The following is a 22,891-nucleotide window of genomic DNA, read 5'->3' on the forward strand; positions in this document are numbered from 1 at the left end:
CGGGAGAAGAACCGGATAGAGCGATTTTTTGGCAAAAGGCCCGTAAGCGGAAAAACGGACAAGAGGTCGAAGAGGTCGATGAAGATTTGGCTGTTGTATGCGATAAAATTGTAAGTTTTAATTTTGGTTAAATTACATTAAAGTAGGCGAATCAGTAAAATTAGGACGACATAAATCAGTAAAGTAGGCGAATCAGTATAAATAGGACCCCTGTCAATGTTTTAGTTAATTGGTCTTTAATTATACTGATTACAATTATGCGAAATAATTATTATTTATCTTTTATTGAAAACTAGTCAACTCCATTTTGGTTAATTTATTTTCTTGTTAACAGAACGCATTGTTGGAAAAAAAGAAGAAGGGTGAGATTCAGTTTTCTGGTGCTGAAGATGTTCTGACAACGGCTTTGGAGAGTCGTGAGCATTCTGGGAGGGTTCGGGCTGTTGGAGGGTACATCACTCCAAAACAATACTTTAATTTGCCAAGAGAGCCAAAGCTTCGAATCACAAAGGCAGAGTTGATGGCCCGTGATCGACAAAGGGATGAACTGCTTGAAAAAAAAACGCAAGCTCTCGAGGCAGAGATTGATCGCTTGAAGTCAGTGATCGAAAGTGGAGGTACTTTTCACTCTCCAATGCCATCTGAAAAGGCAAGTTTCGATCCGGAAAAGGATAAAGAAATGAAGTCAAATCCACCACCTGCAAGAGGAGTTGTGTTGGTATATGAAGATGATGACTGTATTTTTACAGATGGCCCAACTAGGCCTTCACCTCCTGGAAGTCACGTAAGTTATTTTAATTTTGTGAGCAACCTTATCATTTATCTTACTAAGGTAAATCATTGTTACCTTAATTTTTTAATTTTGTTTATTTAAATATTATAGGCCCAACGATCTTGTGAGCTATCTGTCGAGAGACTTGAGAATAAGGTTGCATTTGGTATGGTATATCCTCGCGAGGATAATTTAACTGATTTGGTACATGGAGTTGATATACCAATTGGACATCAATGTGTCTCCGTTGATGGCCTCATAAAACCAGATGCCTTGCTTCCAGCTGAGACACGTGGTGATGACATGATGACTGTCCGCGATGCTCTAGGATCTTTTTTGGCATGGCCTGAGGAATTAATTAGCTACACAAATGTTGTGGTATAATGAATAATATATATATGTATAATATTGTCTGAATTTTGAAATTAAATTGTTCATTTCAAGATATTAAAAATTAAGTGGTATGTACATTTTATTTTGGTTTTATATTATCATCAGGTGCAGAAAAAAGAAAGGCCCCGAACAAGTGCTGAAAAAATAAAAAAGAATGACGGGTTGCAGGATTTGAAGGCACAATTTCTTCAAGCAAAGCCAGGTGCGAAAGTGCCAAAGGGCTTTAAGCTGTTGTATAAACATGCAACAACTTGGATGAAAACTACCGGGGTCAGTATCCAGGTTTGATGTGAGCCGAATGTGTTTGGACATGAAAAAACAATTTATTTGTTGCATGAGAATGTTGTGTCTTTATTGGAGTTTGAAATGTTGGGCCAAGCAGTAGTTGCAAGTTACATGGCGTAAGTTACCTTTTTTTTCTTTTTAATGATCATTTTTTTTAATGTTTGTAATTTTCCAGAACTTGCATTTTAACATCAGCACTCTTTCGATAGGCACTTGCATTCTGAGATTAGTGAAATACCAGAACTGGCGGAGACATTTGCTTTTATTGACCCCGGATCCACATATCACGTGAATGCTGATTTTGAAGCATACATTTTAAACCGGTTGAGAGAGGGTAACCCAGATCGCCTATTCTTTTCTTCCGCATAATCAGAAGTAAGTACTTATTGTAATACTGAAAATTAAAAACATGAATAGTACAGTACAAATTTCTATGTGATGTGTCCTATCTGTCTTTGTTTTTTTATGAAAATAGTATGCATTGGATTTTGGTCGTTATCTGGGAAGGGGAAATATATATTCTGAATCCACTACCTCACCCGACACAATTTTCAGAACTAGAAAAGGCGTTATTAAGGTAAATTTTTATTAACGTAACAGTTTGGTATAATTGCATGTTCATTTCTGTACATTATATGAGATTTTATGTTTTTTATGCAGGGCTTTGAAAAGTTACAACTCTGAAACCGGCAGGGGCAACAAGATGGCCAAGGCAAAGTTTCTTAGTGTAAGTACAATAGATCGAGTACCTAATATTTGTGCTTAATATATATGATTTATTTGACATGCCTGATTTGTCTTTTAATTAATGAAATAGGGATCTCCCAAACAACCCGGTGGGATTGAATGTGCGTATGTAATAATGCGATACATGAAAGAAATTATCGATGATGACAAGTTGAATTTTGCTAAAAAGGTATTACCTTGACGCTTCCAGTTTGCTATATACTGAGATATGGTTACTTTTCGATATGGTTACTTTTCATTCATGTACTGAATTTTGTTTGTTTCGAATTTGTAGTGGTTGGCCAAGACTCGATCGTGTTACAGCATTGAACAGCTAGATGAAGTTCGCATTGAGGCTCTGCAGTTCATCCAAGAGCATATCTGATCAATTCTTGTACTCAAGGTCTTTTCTTTTGCGTAGTCGTACATTTGGTAATTTAGACGGTTCTGTGTAGTAAGAATGTAAGTGTATAAATACTGGGGTTGCTGTATAGGTTTGCAAAAGCTGGGGGTTGTACATTTGGTAATGTAGATTCTGTAGTTTTTGAATGATTGATGCAGATGATGGGGTTGGTGTTGGTGATTTTTGGATGATTGATGCAGATGATGGGGTTGGTGTTGGTGGTTTTCGGATGATTGAATGGTTAAATGTATGAATGATTGACTGGTTAGATTTGTATGGATGCGTGTTATTCCAATGTTTTGGTTTTGGTTATGTAGTAAAGGACATCGGATTTATTTATAACAAATGTCTATTAGTAACGAGTACATCGCTTTTTTAGAAAATTAGTGATGTAAAACTTTACACAATTTGGTCTATAAATTTCTTACACATCACTTTTAATTAAGAAAAGCTGATGTCAAAAAAGATAATGTACATCACTTTTAACCAAACAAAACTGATGTCAAAAAACGCAATGTACATCAGTTTAAGGGAAATAACTGATGTGAAAAACTAATATGTTCAAGTCTAAAGGATACATAGACATCACTTCATTCTAGAAAAAACTGATGTTTATACGCTTAATTAGACATCACCTTTTATTAAAGAAACAGATGTTTAATATGCCATTTTACATCACCTCTGTCAAAATTATCGATGTTTTTGTGACAAAAAACATAGCTCAATATATGTTTAATATGTTTTAATAGGTGTAATTTAGTTATTAAATAATTTTGTTATAGCATTTTTTGTGAAAAATCATCACATAGACATCAGTGTTTTTCACTAAAATCGATGTTTTTGTGACAAAAAACATAGCTCATGATATGTTTAACATGTTTAATTAGGTGTAATTTAGTTATTAAATAATTTACTTATAGCATTTTGTTTTAATAATCAACACATAGACATCTGTTTTTTAACTAAAATCGATGTCTAATCCAGTATAGACATCGGGTATTCACCGATGTCTAGAATAGACATCACCGACATCAACATCGGTTGGGAAACAGCATAGACATCGGCCAAAAAGTGATGTCTATGGACTTTTTTCTTGTAGTGAAAGGGCTTTCATAACACAAGAAAATGACTGGGCAGCAGATGGTCTGGATGAAGATGAAGATGAAGATGTCAGCTATGTTAATCTAGCCCTAATGGCCAAGTCTGATGAGACAGAAACAAGTTCTTCAAGTAATCAGGTAATTACTACAAACCTTGCACAGTTATATAAAGTTGAGTGTAATGATGCCATAAATGACATGTTTACAGAGTTATATCATTTGCGTGTTACACTTAAGTCTCTTACTAAAGAAATGCTAAAATCAAAGAAAACAATTTGTTTTTGAGTGAAAGAAATAATGTGCTTGAGTCTCAGTTCATTGATTTTGGAAAGTTAAGAATTGAGTGTAAAATTGCCAAGGAGGAATTAACTGAGTCCTTGAAGAAAGAAGAAATTTTAAAGAAGCAGCTCGAGCGTGAACAAGAGGTTTTTAAGGCATGGAAAATATCCAGGGATGTCCATGTTCAAATCACCAAAGTTCAAGGAATTGAGTCCTTCTGTGATGCGCCTAGAAAAAGAACAAAGAGAAACTAGAACCAAATTTGGTAGATGAAGTGCTAACAAATGTAGACTCGATGGATGATGAGGATCATCCGTCGGATAACAAAAAGGGTTATCCGTCGAATGATGAAAATCCTCATCCGTCGGTTGTGAGCAAGCCTATCAGTAATGCCAAACTTCTTAAGCTGAATGAGAAGTATGGGTCTGTTTCCAAGAACTTTGTTTCAGGAGAACCGAGTCAAGTTAAGAAAGGGAAAAGGCTAATATTGGTCACTTGACTGCCATACAGTTAAGTGACAGACTTGAAAAGATTGAGGTAAAAACGGAGACTAAAAAGAAAAACAATAGAAATGGTAAAGTAGGGATTAATAAACACAATAACTACACACCTGATAAATATCCTCCTAGAAAAACTGGGTCAAGTATGGTATTTTAAATCATTTGTCTGTTAATTGTAAATCTGCAATGCCTACTTCCATGTATGTGCCACCTCAATTTCCTAACATGAATATCATGCCTCCCATGCCTATGAATGTTATGTCTACACAGAATATTAATACACAGTTTGCTAACATGCCATTTGCACCTAATCCTTATTATGATGCATTTAGTATGCCACAAATGTCACACTACAAGAAATATTGAGTCAGACAATAATTTTCCACCGTTGTCTAAAAGATGAATTTTTCGTTGTCTATCCGGGGGCGGTCTGTTTGGCACTCAAACAATGGTTACGCACCATTATAACAAATACATCACACAACTGAATATAAATCCTTTGTCTCTTTTTATTCACACAATGCATATGACCCTTTATAATATTCTACAAACAAAAGTTTTTTGGCCGTTGTAACAATTTACACGCACAATAGTTAAAAATAGTGTTATGAGAATTGACTCCTACAACAATTTATGTATTTAATTCATCTAGTTACACAATGGTTTTTATTAAGAAACAAATATATGAGATACTTTAGGCAACGGTTTTTTGTTTTTTGGGTATTTTGTTTTAGCTATCACTACAAGAAATTTACAAACACACAACAATTTTGCACCGTTGTTTGAAAGGTAGATTTTTCGTAGTCTATTCAGCATTTTTAATACTTGTTAGAATCAAGAAGGCACAACTGATATTCTATATTAACCATTGTTGGAACTTTTTTAAACAACAGTTTTTTAATTTTTTTAAGAAAAATATATGTAGTGTGACATACAACGGTTTTCATCATTTTTTAAGAGGCTTTCACACAACTGTTTAGAAAATTAATCTCATTATTTAAAATAAACAAATTTTAAAATAAAATGATATTATGGTAATCCAATTGTTATTTCACAATTGAAATTAAATTAACAGTACAAAGGTTCTCTACAATAATTACAACTATAACTTAAAAAATTTATTTCTAAACATGCTTATTAAGGTACACAATAAATAGTTTGCATACCTATTTAGTCTATTTTTCCAAACAAGCAAGACTCCAATTAGCACACCAAATCTTAGTTCTCGTTCTTGCCCACCAAGTTCTTGTTCCAAGTATCATATATACATGAAAGTTTGCTGCATCAAGAATTAAATGTGAGAAGAATATATAGAACATTAAGAACAGTTAAAAAGAAGGCAGAAAAAATAAAATTAAAGAGTAAAACGTGTAATTAACAATATTATGCCTTCACCCAATTTGTAGATATGCCCAGTAGCATTACAGAGATAATAAACATCAACCACTACAAGCAATATCATGGCCAGGAGGGTATCTAATATAAAGATTTATAGTAAAGATAGAAACATTCACTTAATAAAAGAACACTAATTTCTTGATATTTTTAATATATGGCTAACCCTAAGAGTTTGTGTGTGCTTGTGTATAATTAATTATTTTCAACTAAAAGAGAGGCTGAGTAATATGAAAAATCTTACCCCAACACAATCGGTATTAATTCAATAACATGCTTTTATATCAAGATAATTGCTATGGTCTTATATTAAAATATTTCTCACAAGAATACCACTTAAATTGCACCACAAATTATAAAACAAAATTGAAAAATTGAGATGAAGCAAAATACATAGTAATCATAATAATACAAGACATTGCACATCCCAGCACATTATAACAATATATAAACTCCAGGGCATGAGTACTCAAATCACAAAAGGAAATGGTCAGGTTACTTCTCGTTTCCTCGCACTTCCTGTAAATCTATAAAACCAAGAAGTCCTCCTCACCTCTTTATCTCTTTTATCTTCATTTCAGAAAAGACATAGTAGTGATTCCATGTGATTTCTAGCAACTGAGTTACCTCTGAACGCTATGGATTTGCCTCTAACAATCTTAAGAAACAACTTTGGATTAAACCTCGAAATTTGACAAATATTAGGCTGCCATCTCCACTTGAGAAAATCTGTATCTACCCTTCCGTTCAAGAAACAATTTCTTGAATCACCTATTATAGGACAACTTTTACTTGTATATACAGGTTGCTCCATATCCCTGATCCACTGACCACTAAACAAGTCACATTCTTGATAACGCAACATGAGAACGGATATATGGTTTACTAGGGGTGTGACTTCGTTGAAGATGTTTAGAGTGTAGGGATGGCTTAAAAAATAATAGGACACTTTGAGTATATCATTTCAGAAAAAAATATACTAACTGTATCATCATAAATCATGGACACCGTGAGTTCCCTCTCTAGCATTGGATGACTCTGCTTCATTACTTGCCATCCTTCTGTGGCAGAAACCGCTTTGAAGCTCTTCAGGATAAACCAATGGCAAATGAGGCTAAGCCTGGGGGCGTCTACTTCATAGCTAAATAAGAATGTTTGAAGGTCAGCAAATAGCAGTATCAAGGATTCAAAGTTATACAACCAAATACATTTTTCTATGGTGTTCTTCCTTAAATTGCTATTATATCAGGAAGGGATCAATTGTAAGAGAAAATGTAACTTCAATTGTCTAGGTACACTGAGGGTAGCATCTCAAGAATATGAAGAAAAATTCTTACCAATTTCAGTACAAAAATCGAATGAAAACTCGAACAGCATCATGCGGAACCCCAGGAATTGATGTTTCTAAATACTGGGGAAGCTACGCCTTCACAAGGTTCTAAACCAACATGAAGTTGACATCATTCCGAAACCAGCACTCATAAAAGCCAAAATCACCACCCATAATCCAAACACTCAAAACTACCACGGAACACATTAAGTATCACGTAAATTCACATAACATACCAATTCAATTCATAGAAATTACAAAAACACAACAGAACACATATTCGAAAATGACAGATTCAGTAAAAACAACCAAAATGAATCGAAGTTTCCATAAATTCAACTTCAAAACAATAAAAAAAGAACAATACAACTGACAAAAAATATAGACCGAATCAACGGGAGCCTCCACAACAGGTTTCTCAACAATTGGCACCTCTTTGACAGTCGATTTATCTTTGTCAGCAGCTCGATTAGCGTCCTTGACAAGCTTCTTCCAAGACACGGTCATCGACTCTCTCTAGGCCTCAATTCAACTTGAAATCTCTGGCGGCCACCGTAGGTCAAAACCCTCCGAAGATCACTTAATCGATGTGATTTTGAAAAAAATCAGTTAAGAAGCTAGAGAGGTGAAGTGTTTTGAACAAATAGAGGTAAGAACTCGGAGATGGAAGAGCGGCAAACAAACAATGTGTAAGAAGAAGGAGGTAAGAGATAAGATAAGAAAGTGAAACTGGGGGAAATAAAGGGGAAAATCAGGGGATAAGGGGGGAAATGAAATTTATGGGTTTTATGTTCTATTTTTGGGGGTTTAGTGTCAAATAAAAGAAATATTTTGCTTGGTTTTTGGAGGTTTTATGTTCTGTTTTTTGGGGATTTGGTGACAAATAAGAGAAAGAAGTATTGTTACTGGATGTGGTAATGCTGGGATTTTGGAGCTCAGAAAGATGATACGTAACCAGATTATAAAAAGTCGGTCCTTTTTGGTTGTCTTCTGAATTTCTTCAAAGATTGACATGTACCCTAAATGTGGAAAACTAAATGATGCTAGGTCCATTCTCAGTGAAACTAAGGTGTGAAAGACAGTGTTACGGCTTATATGGGATCGAATCTTGGAACATCAACCGATCTTAGTTCGATCTTGGAACATCAGCTGAAGATACTCCTATTGCGACTTGATCAACATGACTTTGAAATTTGTTACTTATTTCCTTTAAAGAAGGGTTTTATGTTTTTTAATTATTTTTTATCATGTATTGTTTGTTTATTAAAAGAAATTTTTTTTTGCCTTTTTTGTGTTAGTTATAATTGCCTTGTGTATGTGATTTGTATTATAATAGAATTTTCTTGTGTGTAAGATTACCTTATATATCATGTATGTTTATGTTTGAATACAGTAATTAAGTTAATAATTTATAAGTGGTTGAGTTTTTTGTTTATGTTGATGTGATATGTATTGTAATAGAATTGTTCTTATATTTCTGCTTTGTAGTTGTTAGAATATGCCTAACCTAAACGTATGCTACTAGCAAGGATGTCACCTCATAAAAAATGAAGCTCAAATAGGGTTTAAGTTCGGTAGCAAAAAAAAGAGAATGAAAAGAACTTAACCTTTTTGGGTGACTTGAGAGTGATGATCTATTGATCTTGACAAAGGTTGTTTGATTTACCTTTTTTTAGTTTTCTCCTATTTAGCTTCGATGCCATAAATTTGTCAGATCACATTTAGTTACAATGTGTAAAATATTATTACATGAGGCTTGTTCAAGGAAATTTAAAACATTTACTTGGTGTTCTGTATTTTAGCATGTACAATGGACTACTACATTGGATATATCAATGGAGGATATGGAGCCTTTATATTTGAGGTAATTGTAATTATAAATGTTAATATTCTTTATTAACATACAGTGGATATATCAATGTAGAATGTTTATTGCTTTAGAATTTCAAATCTGAGTGAATGCCATTTTTAAAATTGAAATACAGTATGCACAATGTTTTGTTTTTTCATATTATTTTCAAGTTGATTTTTTGCCAGTCACTCTTTCTTCTAGTTGCTGGCTGCGAAATCCACTGTTAGAGGAAGAGACCGAAAATATACACCATGTTGTTGAGCAGAGTGACCTAGAATTTGATAGTACATAGATCAATTTTGTAGGTGAGCAACTTACTTATGTTCGAATAATCAAGTAATCCTATGTGCTTGATAGCTTCCTCTATCGTTTTTACTTTTTAAAAGTGATATAGAGGAAAATGAACAACATATTGGGACAATCCAAGGCAGTGTTAAAGATATAGAAAGATTTTGAGTTTATACTGATCTAATTTTTGATATACAGGAAGTTCTTTCCCCATTTGATTCAGACGCAATACTTGTTGTACTGGACCGTCGAATTCTAAACTTGATTTACTACTTGGTAATTATATGCACAACCCGATTTCTATACTTCACTTTCATATTTTTCTAAGATACTTCATGTGCTATAAAATGGAAAAGAGTGCATCTTGTAGCCTTAACTTTGTTGAAGAACAAATTTTTATCTCTATATGTATTGAAAATGTCTGGTTTTATTATGTTTAGAAAATTGAAGGGCGTAATATCAACACTTGTTGCAGTCTTTCATTTTGTTTTCCTGTGGTTATTTTTTCCAGGACGCCTCCTGCAATGGAATACAGCACTATGCTGCCCTAGGAAGAGACAAGGTATTGGCTTTTATCTTCGTTATGACTTTTAGATGGACTTTTTTATGTCAAACGTTGATCTCTAGCCCACACTTCAAATTCTTTTCCTTTCTTCAAATAAATGGCAAGAGGACTTAAAAATTCCAGGGAATGGCCACGGTTTACAAAATTAACTAGCATAATCAAATTTTAATTGGTTTTTGCTTTAGTTGTGTGTATACTTACTAAAATTATTTTTTAGCTGGGAGCGGATGTTGTTAATTTGATTGCAGGTGGTGAACCAGCAGATGTTTACTCAGGTATATTAGTCAGGTGAGCTCTTTTTCCATTCATATAAGTTGCTTATATCATTATTCTCTTCCATCAAATAATGAATTGGGAGGAAATGAGTATACATATTTTTCTTTCAGCATCCTTTTTATTGTTGAGTTTGTTTTACTTGAATATTTTTTATACTAAAACATATGACAAAAATCTTAAAATGGTTTGACAGAGGCATGGATATTAAATCAAAATAATTCAATATAAACGAACTTACCAATAGGGTTTGGAAAACGGATTGCTGGATTCTTTTCTTCGAGATGTTAAAGAAAAAGCAATAGGAATGTGGTTTGTTTAGTATCTCTCAAAAGCTTCATAGATTACATAAATTTTACAAGAAGTTGGTCCTACATGCGTTAGGTCCATTTACGGGTCAGGGCATTAAAGGCCTTTCACAGTGGATTTACTATTGTCAATTCTATATTTTAGCATATTAGTATGTCAATTAAATTGTACTTGTGTAAATGTTCAGGTGGCCACGAACTCAACATAAGCACCAGAAATGCTGGTGGAAGGGTGGCCTATGGTAAGTCTTCAGTTGACAATGAATCAATTCTAAAATGTCTATTATATATTAGGTAGCTAGGAATTATGTATTGTTTACTTTTATTAGGTAGCTAGAAATTATGTGTTGTTTGTGTGCTATGATATTAATTTATGATCCGTTATCACTATTTCAGGTATCATCAGCGTGCAAGGCTAATTTGCTGCTCTTTGGTTTGATCATGCAGAAGTCAGACTCTTCTTTAGTTTTTCAGAATTGGGTTGATTGGCTAAATTGGATGGAGTTATCGAAATTTAAGAATAGGGTACTTAAAAATTAGTATAGTATGAGTTGGGTAATGGAAGTCTTGTATTTTATTTGAAATGTATGTATAGTATGGTATGAGCAATATTTTTATATTAGAATTGTAATTTGGATGATGTTATTGTTTGGATATTTTTTGTTGGGATGTTGCATTGTTTTGGTTCCCTGTGGCTGTAAATAGTACCAGGATGGCATGCAATTTACAAAATATTAACATCACAATGGTATATGTAAACCGATGTAAAAAATGTACAAAAGACATCATATAAAATAATACTAAATGAAAAAGAACTAAAAAAATTAATGTGAAATAGTCATTTGACATCGGTCTTGAAAAGAACCTCAATGTATTTTAAGTCAAATAACATCGGTTAGAGAAATTGGTTGATGTTAAACAAAATGATTTAACATCGGTTTTATGAAGAAAACCTATGTCTTATCCATCATTTCACATTGGGGGGCTAATTTAACCGATGTCTAATCAAACATTTCACATCGGGCAACTTATCTAATCGATATCTGATCTAGCATTTCACATCGGTTTGTTTGTTCAGAATTTTAATAAATGGCTTTTAGAGCTTGTAGGTTTCATGTTTTAATAGATAAATACCTCATAATATACTCATATTCACCTAGAAATCTTGTAATATAAGCTGAAATTTGTTGTAAAGACATCACATTTAATCTTTAAACCAATTTATAGCACTATAATAGACATAAGCTGTTAATCGATGTCAAAGGCTGATGACATTCAACATCACACATGAAGACATCGGTTCAGATTTTTTTTTAACATCGGTTCTGAACCGATGTCTGATCCCATATTTCTAGTAGTGTTATAGAGGCTCGAGTATCCCAATCTTCAGGAAGAGCTCTCTGATACTTGGTTTTTGAGTAGTCTTCTCTACCATAATCTTTTACAACCAATGATAGATCATTCAGCAGTGTCAGGAATCTATCATAGATGTCAGTAATTGAATCATCAGCCTTTCCATCACTACACCATAGATTGGCTATGACAACCACATTTTAAAAATTTTGTCAAAAATTGTTGCAAATATGAGATTACATTAGATGTATTGCAAGGACTTTTAGAAGCATTGCAATACATATGCAAAAAATGGAGGGAGTTAAAAACCAGCATTCTACTGCAATGAATTTTTCAAGGTGTTGCCATATGTTTGAATTTTGGGCCCAAACTACTGGCGGGCTTCTAAACAATTTGACTACAAAACTTTGCCGGCTAACAAAAAGTAAAAAAAAATAAGATAAGAAAAAAATATACAGCAGAGCCACACACTACCACATACCAAGAAACACGACGCAAGAGAGAGAGAGAGAGAGAAGATTTAAGTTTGATCCAAAAAATACATATCAAGATTTAATAATGTGCTCGAGAAGAAGATTTAAGCCGTAAATGTACCAGACTCTCCTATCCGGCTGCAAATTTACCCCGGAGACTCCTGCACGGCTCTTGCAAACCTGTGAACTCCAGCTAAAAACATTTTTGATTTTGCCAAATTCTCAACTTTGCACGCCTCTAGTGTTCTTTACACAGCCCCAGGTGATGCCTCTTTGTTAAATTCAAGTTATGTACTTCCTTTATTTAATAATGAAAATTAAAACAGTTGTTACATTGGCGTGATCTTTTCTATTTTTTTGTTGTTGAATTGAATGACACCGTGATTTATTTTTGATATTCTAAGTGAGGGTTAAATATGGTTTTTATGTAAGGTGTTTGAGCAATGTTGTAACCTGTTTGATAAAAGTCCCCTGAGAAACTTAAACTGAATTTGATTGTATTGTTGATGTATGGTGTTTGTAATTGACTTCTAAGTGTTTGATGGTTTGTTTCAACTATTTTCATCATGTCATTTATTAAATTTTAGTGTTTAATTTTAAGCCTTAACATTGTATATATACCAACTGCCATATGAAGTTGGTAGCAATTCAAATTTCCGACTAGGTATTTGCTCGTGGTCTTCTATAGAGAAAGTTTAAATAGAGCAAGCAAAACTTATTTTGTGTGAACAAATTAATATGTGTGACTTATATTTACGGTGCTGGAAAGAGGCAAATTATAGCAATATCAATGTCTCTTGCTCTTTTATTGGTTTCCTTTTGCAGAAGAACATCGTATTAATAGTTTATAAAAATTAAACACAATGAACAAGTGTCATTCTATTAACGATGATTAGAAACTTTGGGCTCCATAAGCGATTCTATTATCATGGAATGTTCCTGACAATGATGTAGAAAAAACATCTGATTTGGATAGGGAATGGCATGCGAAACCGAATGGACACAGGGTTCAATTCTTACTTTAGTGAATGGGATTTTGTTACAGGTGTAACCAGGTAACCAGATATGTATCTTTTATGTTTTAAAACATAGCCTCATCTTCTATAAAAAACATTACAAATTTTTAATATTTAGCACCTTCCAACTTGGTTTTTATATTTAGCACCTTATATTTAGTCTCATGTTAAATTTTAATCTGATGTTATTAATCAATTGTGCAGGCTTGTGCTGTATCAGTTGATGGGCTTAGACCAAGTTTAGTGTATTCTATTCAGGTTAACTTTCTTATTTTTTTTGTCTTTTTTATGGGTACATATGAACTAGAGCTTTATATGAGTTCTTTATGCAATCCAGAGGTTTATCTATGGAAAAATATTTTATTTTGTTAATATCAATTTGTTTCTCTGTTTCATTATTAAATGTTTGTGCAATTATTTCATTACTGCTGCTGCACTAAAGTGTGGTGCTCAGTCAAGCAAGCTGGATATCAATGAGCTGGTATTCTTTGATGACATTGGGTTCTTTATGTAGTGTGTGGTTTATGTAGTGTCCATTCAGCTAACTGCTGGTAATTAGGGATAAGATGGTTTACATTTTCTCTATCTAATGACTGTAGCAATGCAACGTATTACACTTCTGTTTTTCTAAATTGTAGCTCCATGTACTTGTTAATGTGCTTACATAATTGTAGCACTGGCGATTTCTACTGAATGGTCCAACCACCCTCTTTTTGATCCTCGTAATTGTACCCTCTTATCCAATAAATTATTTTGAAGTAAAGTTTACTTATTTTTTTTTCTGGTAATTTATCTAGGTGGTCTAGAAGTACTAGATGGACCAGAACCAGAAAAGATACTGATCGGACCTCGGGTTGTCAACGCATTGTGGAGATTTGCTATTGCTGGTACCTTGTGGATAAGTGCTCCTAAAAATACCTTTCGGTCACCTTGATGTTTTAGTGTTTTATTTTATTTTGTTTTGTGCAGCAGTGCATTTGCTTTTGGGGCCGAAAAACTAGTAGCGAGATTTCCTGGCTATCATACGGAGTATGTGATTTCTTGGACAACATTCTTCCACGGAAAGAAAATCACCCCTTCAAGCCTAACTATAGGAAGATTAATAATAATGTCGCGCTACACATGTGATTGCTTTATGTTTAATTTTTAAATTTAAAGTTTGTACAAATAGGTAAATTCTTTTTTGTTGTTCTCTTATACTTAAATTATGAATGTTTGTAAAGCTAATGTTGAGACAGCCTGAGAGCTGCTTTTGATTTGGTCATGGTACTTTTGAATGACAATATTTCTTGGTTTTGTGGCATACAAAATGACCTGGCTAGTCTATTTATAAACAGTTCCTTTTGTTTTTTTTAAAATACTGTTGCAATTATGTCCAAAAATGTTGCCATTGAGAATTAAATCAGCCATAAAATATTGCAGTTGGTTCAAAATTGTTACAATATTTGTTAAATTTGACCATAAGTTCATTGCAGTTGGACTAGTTAATGTTGCCTCAAGGTGGTTAATACGAGACAAAAACATCTATTTCAATAATTTACTATGTTGCTGTAAAATTAAATTTGTTGCTAAATATTGTCTACTGCAATGAGGTTGTGTTGTTGCTATATATGGTTTAAAACGTTGCTATGGGACATCCATTGCATCACCACTGGATGCAACGCCAAAATTTTTCATATTTGTTGCCATATTTTCTACTGCAACATAAAAAGCCATTTAGGCAATAAATTTTTGCTTTTGCTATATGCATTTTATGGCGTAGTGCATTAAATTTCTCATATTCTTGCACCAAAACAATTCTTCTATTTTTCTTGATTGCCATTGTAGCTTGGCAATAAGTCTCCGAGGCAGCTCATATCTCTTTTGCAATCGTGTAGACAATCATCATGTACATCATATTATCCAAATTATTGTGCAGAATATTTCTGACTTTTGAATTCCTAAACATTGAAGCCTTCTCAGGTTCTGACCATTCTGATTTATCTTTCCTGATGTAGTGTTCAGGAACATCTGGTGTCATGGGCACATAGTTCACAGGATAGGGAGGTCCGGTTTTGATGATGTCAACATATGCATGATCAATAGCCTCAAGAAACATCAATATCTTTACTCTCCATGTAGAGTAATCAGCTTTCTTCAGGAAAGGAATTTTTATGCTTTCATACTTACTTCAAGATATATTTGATCTATGCAAATTAAGAGTTAATATGACCGCTCTGATACCCCTTGTTGCCCAGTAAACTAGTTGTTTAAGAGGGGTTTTATACAATTACCAAAACAAATCGATTTATCATAGAAGTAAAGTAAGAATAATAAAGCACAAATGAATCAAATAACAGTTTAGATTGATCTTTAATAAACTGTTACAAAACTCTCTCAAGAACAATATTCTTAAGAGCTTGTAGGTTATAGAATACTCGAGTTGTGTGCTTTTCCAAGTGATAACCTAATCAAAATCCATTAAATCAACAAATTGTGATTTATCCCGCAACTTTGACTTATCTAATCATATCTTGAGAGTCTTCACATCCTGATGGCTTGACAAATCCTGACTGTTAGACATATCGTGATTGGGTACACATCTTGATACCTCTATCAGATCCTAGACACCTTGGCAGATCTTGATCCTTGACATAGACAATTTCCAACACTCTTCTCTTATATGATAAAATAACATAAAACCTTTTTTTTACAAATCCTCACTCTTCTTTATTTCTATTCACTACAAAAAATTTGGCTTTTACCTACCCATATTTTATCTACCAATTTATATTGGTAGATAGTAATAATTTTTATCCACCAATATTTATTGGTCAAAATTCATCGGTAGGTAATTATTAGTTATTTTAAAATTGTTAAAACTTTTTATTTTAATCCCTTCCCCATCCTTTTATAATCCTATGTGTCTACTTATGAATTAAATTTAAAATAAGAAAAATTTCCACATCATTGTATTATTATATAACCTTACATAACATCTATCCATACAGGATTTTATCAATCAAACTTTAAATTAGATAATTAAATTTTTGTTCAACTTTCTTCCACAAAACATCTTATTAGTGTTGGATTATGTGTTTAGAGTTTTGGTAGGGTTTTGGTATAATTTCAGTATACTAGGTGCACTACAGAATAGTGAATCAAACAAAGAACTGTTTTGTGTTTCTAAATATTTCTGTATAATTAATCTCTTATTCAAAACAATACAATCTTCTCCTTTATATAATAGGAGAATATAAAACATCATACATGAATCAAAATAGATACATTTTCCAAGTTCTATGAATCATAATTATTGCGTTCTTACATATTCCTAAATTCACTGAATATAACAGAATTCCAGATTCTTCCTCTAAGTGCAAGAGTTAGTTTACTTATCCAACATATTCCTCCCTTAAACTAACTCTTTCCGATCCTTCATTCCTATCAACCTTTTGTATGTATCAAACAGAGGCTTGGACAGTGGTTTGGTTAATACATCTGCTATTTGATCATTACTAACAACGTGACGCAACTGGACATTTTTTTCCTTCACATGCTCCCGGATAAAATGGAATCTAACGTCAATATGTTTGCTTCTTTCATGATGTGCTGGATTCTTGGCAAGCTCGATTGCAGATTTATTGTCGATTCTAATTTCTATTGATCCTTGCTGTGGGATCCTTAATTCACTGAGTAACCTTCTTAACCATATAGCATGACAAACACAGTAGGAAGCTGCTACATATTCAGCCTCACAAGTGGATAATGATACTATAGGTTGCCTCTTAGAATACCACGTAAATGTCATGTCTCCCATAAAAAACAAGTATCCCGACGTGCTTTTGCGATCATCCACATCTCCATACCAATCAGTATCAGAATATCCCAATAACTTATAATCCATTGCTCTAGAATAAAATAATCCAAGTGATTTTGTACCTTGAATATATCGCAGAATCCTTTTTATTGCTTTCCAGTGTTCCTGTTTTGGATCTTCCATGAATCTGCTTACTACCCCAACGCTATATGCAATGTCAGGTCTTATGCATGTAAGATATCTCAAGCTTCCAACCAAACTTTGATATAAATTTGCTTCCACTAAAGCTCCTCCCTCGAATTTAGAAAGTTTTGTTCCCAATTCCACGGGTGTTGCTACTGGATTGCAGTGTTCCATTCTGAATTTCTGCAAAATGTTATTAGCATATGCTTCTTGGGATATAAATATTCCTGACTTATCTTGCTGCACTTCAATGCCAAGAAAATATCTCATCAAACCCAAATCTGTCATCTCAAACTCCTGAGTCATCTCCTTCTTAAAATATTTTATAATATCTTCATTATTCCCCATAAAAATAAGATCATCAACGTAAAGTGCAACAAGTAATATATTACCTTGCCTTTCTTGGATGTATAAAGCAGCTTCATAAGGAAATTGAACAAATCCATTCTTCTTGAAGTAGGTGTTAATCCGAGTGTTCCATGCTCGAGGCGCCTGTTTCAAACCGTATAAAGCCTTATACAATTTCAGCACCATCTTTTCTTTTCCAGCCTTTACATAACCAGGGGGCTGATTCACCTACACTTCCTCTTCTAGCGTGCCATTTAAAAATGTGGATTTTACGTCCACCTGATAAATGGGCCATTTGTTTTGAGCAGCTTGTTAGATTAAAAGTCTTATCGTCTCCATTCTGGCCACGGGTGCAAAAACCTCATCATAGTCTATCCCAGCTTTTTATCGGTAGCCCTTTACAACTAACCGCGCCTTGAATCTTTCTATTCCTCCTTCAGCATTCATTTTCTTCTTATAAACCCATTTAACATCGATAGGCCTACAATATTTTGGAGCTTTCACAAGTTCCCAAGTTTTATTCTTTTCAATTGCTTTAATTTCCTCATCCATTGCAGCTTGCCACTTCTTATCTTTCTTTGCTTCTTGAAAATTTATTTTCTCTGTATCAGCCATCAAACATACCAGGTGCACTTCATCCGTTCTTTGATACAAATCTTGCAAAGTTCTCATTCTAGGATTCAAGGGCTCATCATCATTTATTTCTTCATTTTCTGCTACATTAACATTTATGGGTGAGATTTTAGAGATTGAAAAATCACCTGTATTTGTTTCATTTTCTGGTCCTTTTTTCCAGCTCTATGCATCATCTTCTTGTACTTGCACATCTCGACTTACTTCCACCTTCATTGTTACCGGATCAAGAAGCTTGTAGGCTTTTGTTTTCTCATCATATCCAATAAAAATATATTTTCTGCTCTTGTCATCTAGTTTTGTTCTTTTCTGATCTGGTATATGAGAGTATGCCACACTCCCAAAGACCTTTAGATGTGATACAATAGGTTTCTTTCCACTCCACAATTCCTGAGGTGTTTGATTTCCCAAATTTGAGTGTAGACAACGATTCTGAATATAAACAGCACATTGCACAACTTCTGCCCAGAGTTCTTTTGGGAGTTCCTTGCTTTTTATCATCGCTCGAACCATGTCTAGAATAGTCCGATTTTTTCTCTCAGCCACACCATTCTGCTGTGGTGAATATGGAGCTGTTAAGAATCTTCTAATGCCCTATTCTTCACAGTATTTCATGAAGGTATTTGATGTATATTCTCCTCTATCAGAATGTAATGCCTTGATATGCATCCCAGTCTTTTTCTCCATCAGCACTTTGAATTTCTTGAATACTTTCAATGCTTCAGATTTTTCTTTCAAAAAATAAACCCATGTCCTCCGAGAATAGTCATCAATAAAAGTAATGAAATACCTTTTAGAACTATATGACTTAGGTGTGATGGGACCACAAATATCCGTGTGCACCAACTCGAGAGGCTTTGCAGCATGATATAGCGTTTTCTTTTGGAAAGAATACCTTGTTTATTTTTGCAGCACGCTTTCTTCACAAAAGCTTCCTGTATAATCCATGTTTGGTATTCCATGAACCATTCCTTTATTTGCCATCTCCTTTAAACCACCATAGTGTATGTGTCCGAATCGCTTATGCCATAAAGATGCTTTGTCCTCCATCTTTACATGCATACATGTCTCCTGTATATTTCTCAAATTTAATTTGAACATCGGATTTTGAGACATTTCTATTTGAGCCATTGTCCTGCCATTTTTGTCCTTCAAGAACATGACTTTATTCTCCATAAAAATTGAATACCCTTTCTCCAGTAGCTGTCCAAGACTAAGAATGTTATTTTTCTTATCTGGAACAAAATAGACATCTTCTATTTTTCCTTGTCTGCCTTCTTTCCTGGAAAAACAAATTTATCCTTTTCCTTTGACTTCAACTTTGGATGCATCACCAAAAGAGACAAAACCAGAATTTACATCTCTCAAATAAGTAAATAGATGTTTGAGCCCAGTCATGTGGTTGCTGACACCACTATCAAGGTACCATATCACATCATCTTCTTGAATTATCTCTTTGTTGGCCATGAGTAGCACTCCATCATTTTGTTGCTCTTCCATTTGTGCTATATTTGCTTTTTCTTCAACCCTTTTGTTAAACCAACAATCTTTGGAAAAATGTCCAAATTTTCCACAATTATAAGATTCAATATTTGATCTATTACCTCTTCCAGGGGCTGATCTTCCACCTCTGCCGCGACTACGTCCCTGTCCATGCCAAACTTGTTGATTTGCCTGCACCTGTTCTCCAAATCTGTTGCTTACAAAACCACGTCCTCTGCCTTGATGGGAATTTTTATTTACACGGCCACATCCTCTTCCTCTTCTATATTTTGTGTACAACACCTTATCTTTGTCTTCCACAGAGACATTAGATTTCAGAACTTGAGAATCTGTCTCTTCCTTCTTTAACAACCTTTCAGAATATGCTTGTAAGGACCCCATAAGTTGATCCATCGTCATGGTTTCTGTATCATTTGATTCTTCAATAGAAATGCCAATAAGTTACAACTTTGTATTCAAAGATCTCAGTATCTTTTCATTAAAACGAGAATCTTCTAAATTTTCTCCATAATTCTTCATTTGATTTACAACCGAGGAAACCCTTGTAAAATAATCTGGGACTGATTCTGTTTCTTTCATACGTAATGATTCAAATTCACCACGTAGGGTTTGTAATCGTACCTTTTTTACTTTGTCAACACCTTTGAAATTATTCTGTAGGATCTCTCATGCTTCTTTTGCTTTTGCTACAGATGCCACCTTTTCAAACATAAATTCATCTAAGCCCATGTGTATAATTGATAAAACTTGTTGATCTTGTTTCCGTGCCTTTGCTAGAGCGTTTTTCTGAGCCTGATTCAAAGCACCTTCATTCTCTGGTTCATCATAGCCCTTATCTACAATTTTCCATATTTCTTGTGATCCGAGCAATGCCTTCAACCGGATACACCAGTGACCATAATTTTACTTCGTGAGTTTTGGAACAGAAAAAGAGTTATTCATCTCGCAGGCTCTGATACAAATCTGTTGGGTTATGTGTTTAGAGTTTTGGTAGGGTTTTGGTATAATTTCAGTATACTAGGTGCAGTACAGAATAGTGAATCAAACAAAGAACTGTTTTGTGTTTCTAAATATTTCTGTATAATTAATCTCTTATTCTATATAATAGGAGAATATAAAACATCATACATGAATCAAAATAGATACATTTTCCAAGTTCTATGAATCATAATTATTGTGTTCTCACATATTCCTAAATTCGAATATAACAGAATTCCACATTCTTCCTGTAAGTCCAAGAGTTAGTTTACCTATCCAACAATCAGGCGACCGGTTTCTAGTGTCAGTCAATCAAGATTCGCTATCAAGAGAGGGAAGACTCTCACCAATTAACAAGGCCACCACTCTCACCAATTCACAATCATCTTAAACGGTATTCCTATTTCTCATGTATATACAAATTTATGATTTTTGTTTGATTTCTTATACTAATTTGAATATATGAATAGTTTCAAATTTGAACCGGATAAGTCAAGATTATTTTTTGTTTTGATATTGTATTTGTGTTTATAATCTGTATCATTATTGTTGTGAAGTGAATTTATGTGGATACGAGTATGTGTATATCTCTCACCTAGAACACTAGTTCACATAATTATTTGTAATTACAAGAAAACCATTGTGTTTAATGAAGATATGATTGTGGGACTTATTTTTTATGAAGAAATTTTTGAGTTCCATGGGAGATTAATGAATTAATATTTATGTAGTGGCCATTTCTAGCAATCTAGTAATATGAGGTATGAAGTTCAAAGCTGGCTAATATTTTCTAAGAAGAACATTTATTACTATATTACAAAATGACCTGGAGAGTTAAATTACTGTCCTTTTCTAGTGATGGTAAACTTTGGTTTGTTACTATGGATTTATGGATTGTTTTTGTTTAATCTCTCCCCATATGTTTATTTGTTTTCTCCTCTGTTGAGCTACACATGAGTCTGCTCTGCCTATTGAGTTATTTTTTTATTTAAGTCTTTTAATTGTTACTCGTATTCCTAGAAAAAAAGATATTCAAAAAACCTTCCAAAAATATTATTACTTACTTGTATTTAGAAAAAAAATGTCAGATCATGAGTTGAAGATACATGTTCCAGAAGATGTCAAATTTTAATCTTGCCTTGTATTAGAAAGAAAGCAGGAGAATGAAGTTGAATATTTTAATTATCTGATAAATTTAATTCTTAAATTGTGTGTATGGTTGAAATAAAAATTGCTTCTACTAAGTTATTTAGAAAGGGAGACTATTACAAGTCAAGAAAACTATGATTAAAAATAGTTGGGTAGAGGTACTAGCATAAATTAATATCAATAAAAAGATTTTCATTTTCTCAAAAACAAAGCAAGAATGATAGTTCACTATTAAAATAGGAACATAATTTATATGTCAATATAAAACTTTTGATTTCTTCTTAAAAAATTAGGGGAGAGAGGTTTAATTTTACTACATGTCTAAACTAGACTATGTGGTGGCAACTACTTAGGCAATTTAATTTCTACCTCTTCTGTGTTATGAATTCATGTTATTAACACTTTTTTATACTTTTTATGTCAGTTAAGGATTTGATTATTTGAATTCCAGTAATTGTTTCATGGAGTCATGATAATATTTTTTTAATCCTATTCATATTTCTTCCAGGCTAAAAGATAAGCTCTCAACTGAATATACAAATGGTATCAAGGATTTTATAAGTGTGGCGAAAAAATCATTAGATGGTAGTATGCCGTTGTACTAGATGTGTCAATAAAGAATTACAAAACCTTAAAATGATTAAGTTGCACTTGCTTACTAATGGGTTTCTAAGTACTTACAAGCGCTGGTATTATCATGGGGAACTAGCAGCTGACTTAGAAAATGAAACAACTTTTAATTCTCAAGTTAACAATGTGGAAGAAGAACATGATGATTTGGCTTAGGTCTTAATGACGCCAGTATTTTGACATTGGTCCCACTGGTGATTTTGATGGAGATTCTTCTTTTAATGTAAGTGATAAGTATAATGTTATATTTGAATCTCTTCACAAGCCTTTGTTCGATAATTGTAAAGATTCTGTTTTAAAGACGGTGGTAAAGTTGATAAATATTAAGGTGCTTAACAAGTTAACAGATAAGGCATT

At 33.5% G+C, this 22,891-nt stretch overlaps 1 protein-coding gene across 1 annotated transcript; it reads right to left on the bottom strand.

Annotated features, from left to right (window-relative positions):
- Nucleotides 1-19,570: 19,570 nt before the first annotated feature.
- Nucleotides 19,571-20,176, bottom strand: LOC141660046 (uncharacterized). The gene has a single exon (XM_074467008.1). It carries the CDS (start codon nucleotides 20,174-20,176, stop codon nucleotides 19,571-19,573), a length of 606 nt encoding a protein of 201 aa, XP_074323109.1.
- Nucleotides 20,177-22,891: the final 2,715 nt, after the last annotated feature.

This window comes from Apium graveolens, chromosome 5 (genome assembly GCF_009905375.1).
Source record: "Apium graveolens cultivar Ventura chromosome 5, ASM990537v1, whole genome shotgun sequence".
Taxonomy (NCBI): Eukaryota; Viridiplantae; Streptophyta; class Magnoliopsida; order Apiales; family Apiaceae; genus Apium; species Apium graveolens.

Bases quoted from the DNA above. Each gene is read 5' to 3' on its own strand.
- LOC141660046 (XM_074467008.1), bottom strand. From the start codon at position 20,176: ATGACGATGGATCAACTTATGGGGTCCTTACAAGCATATTCTGAAAGG.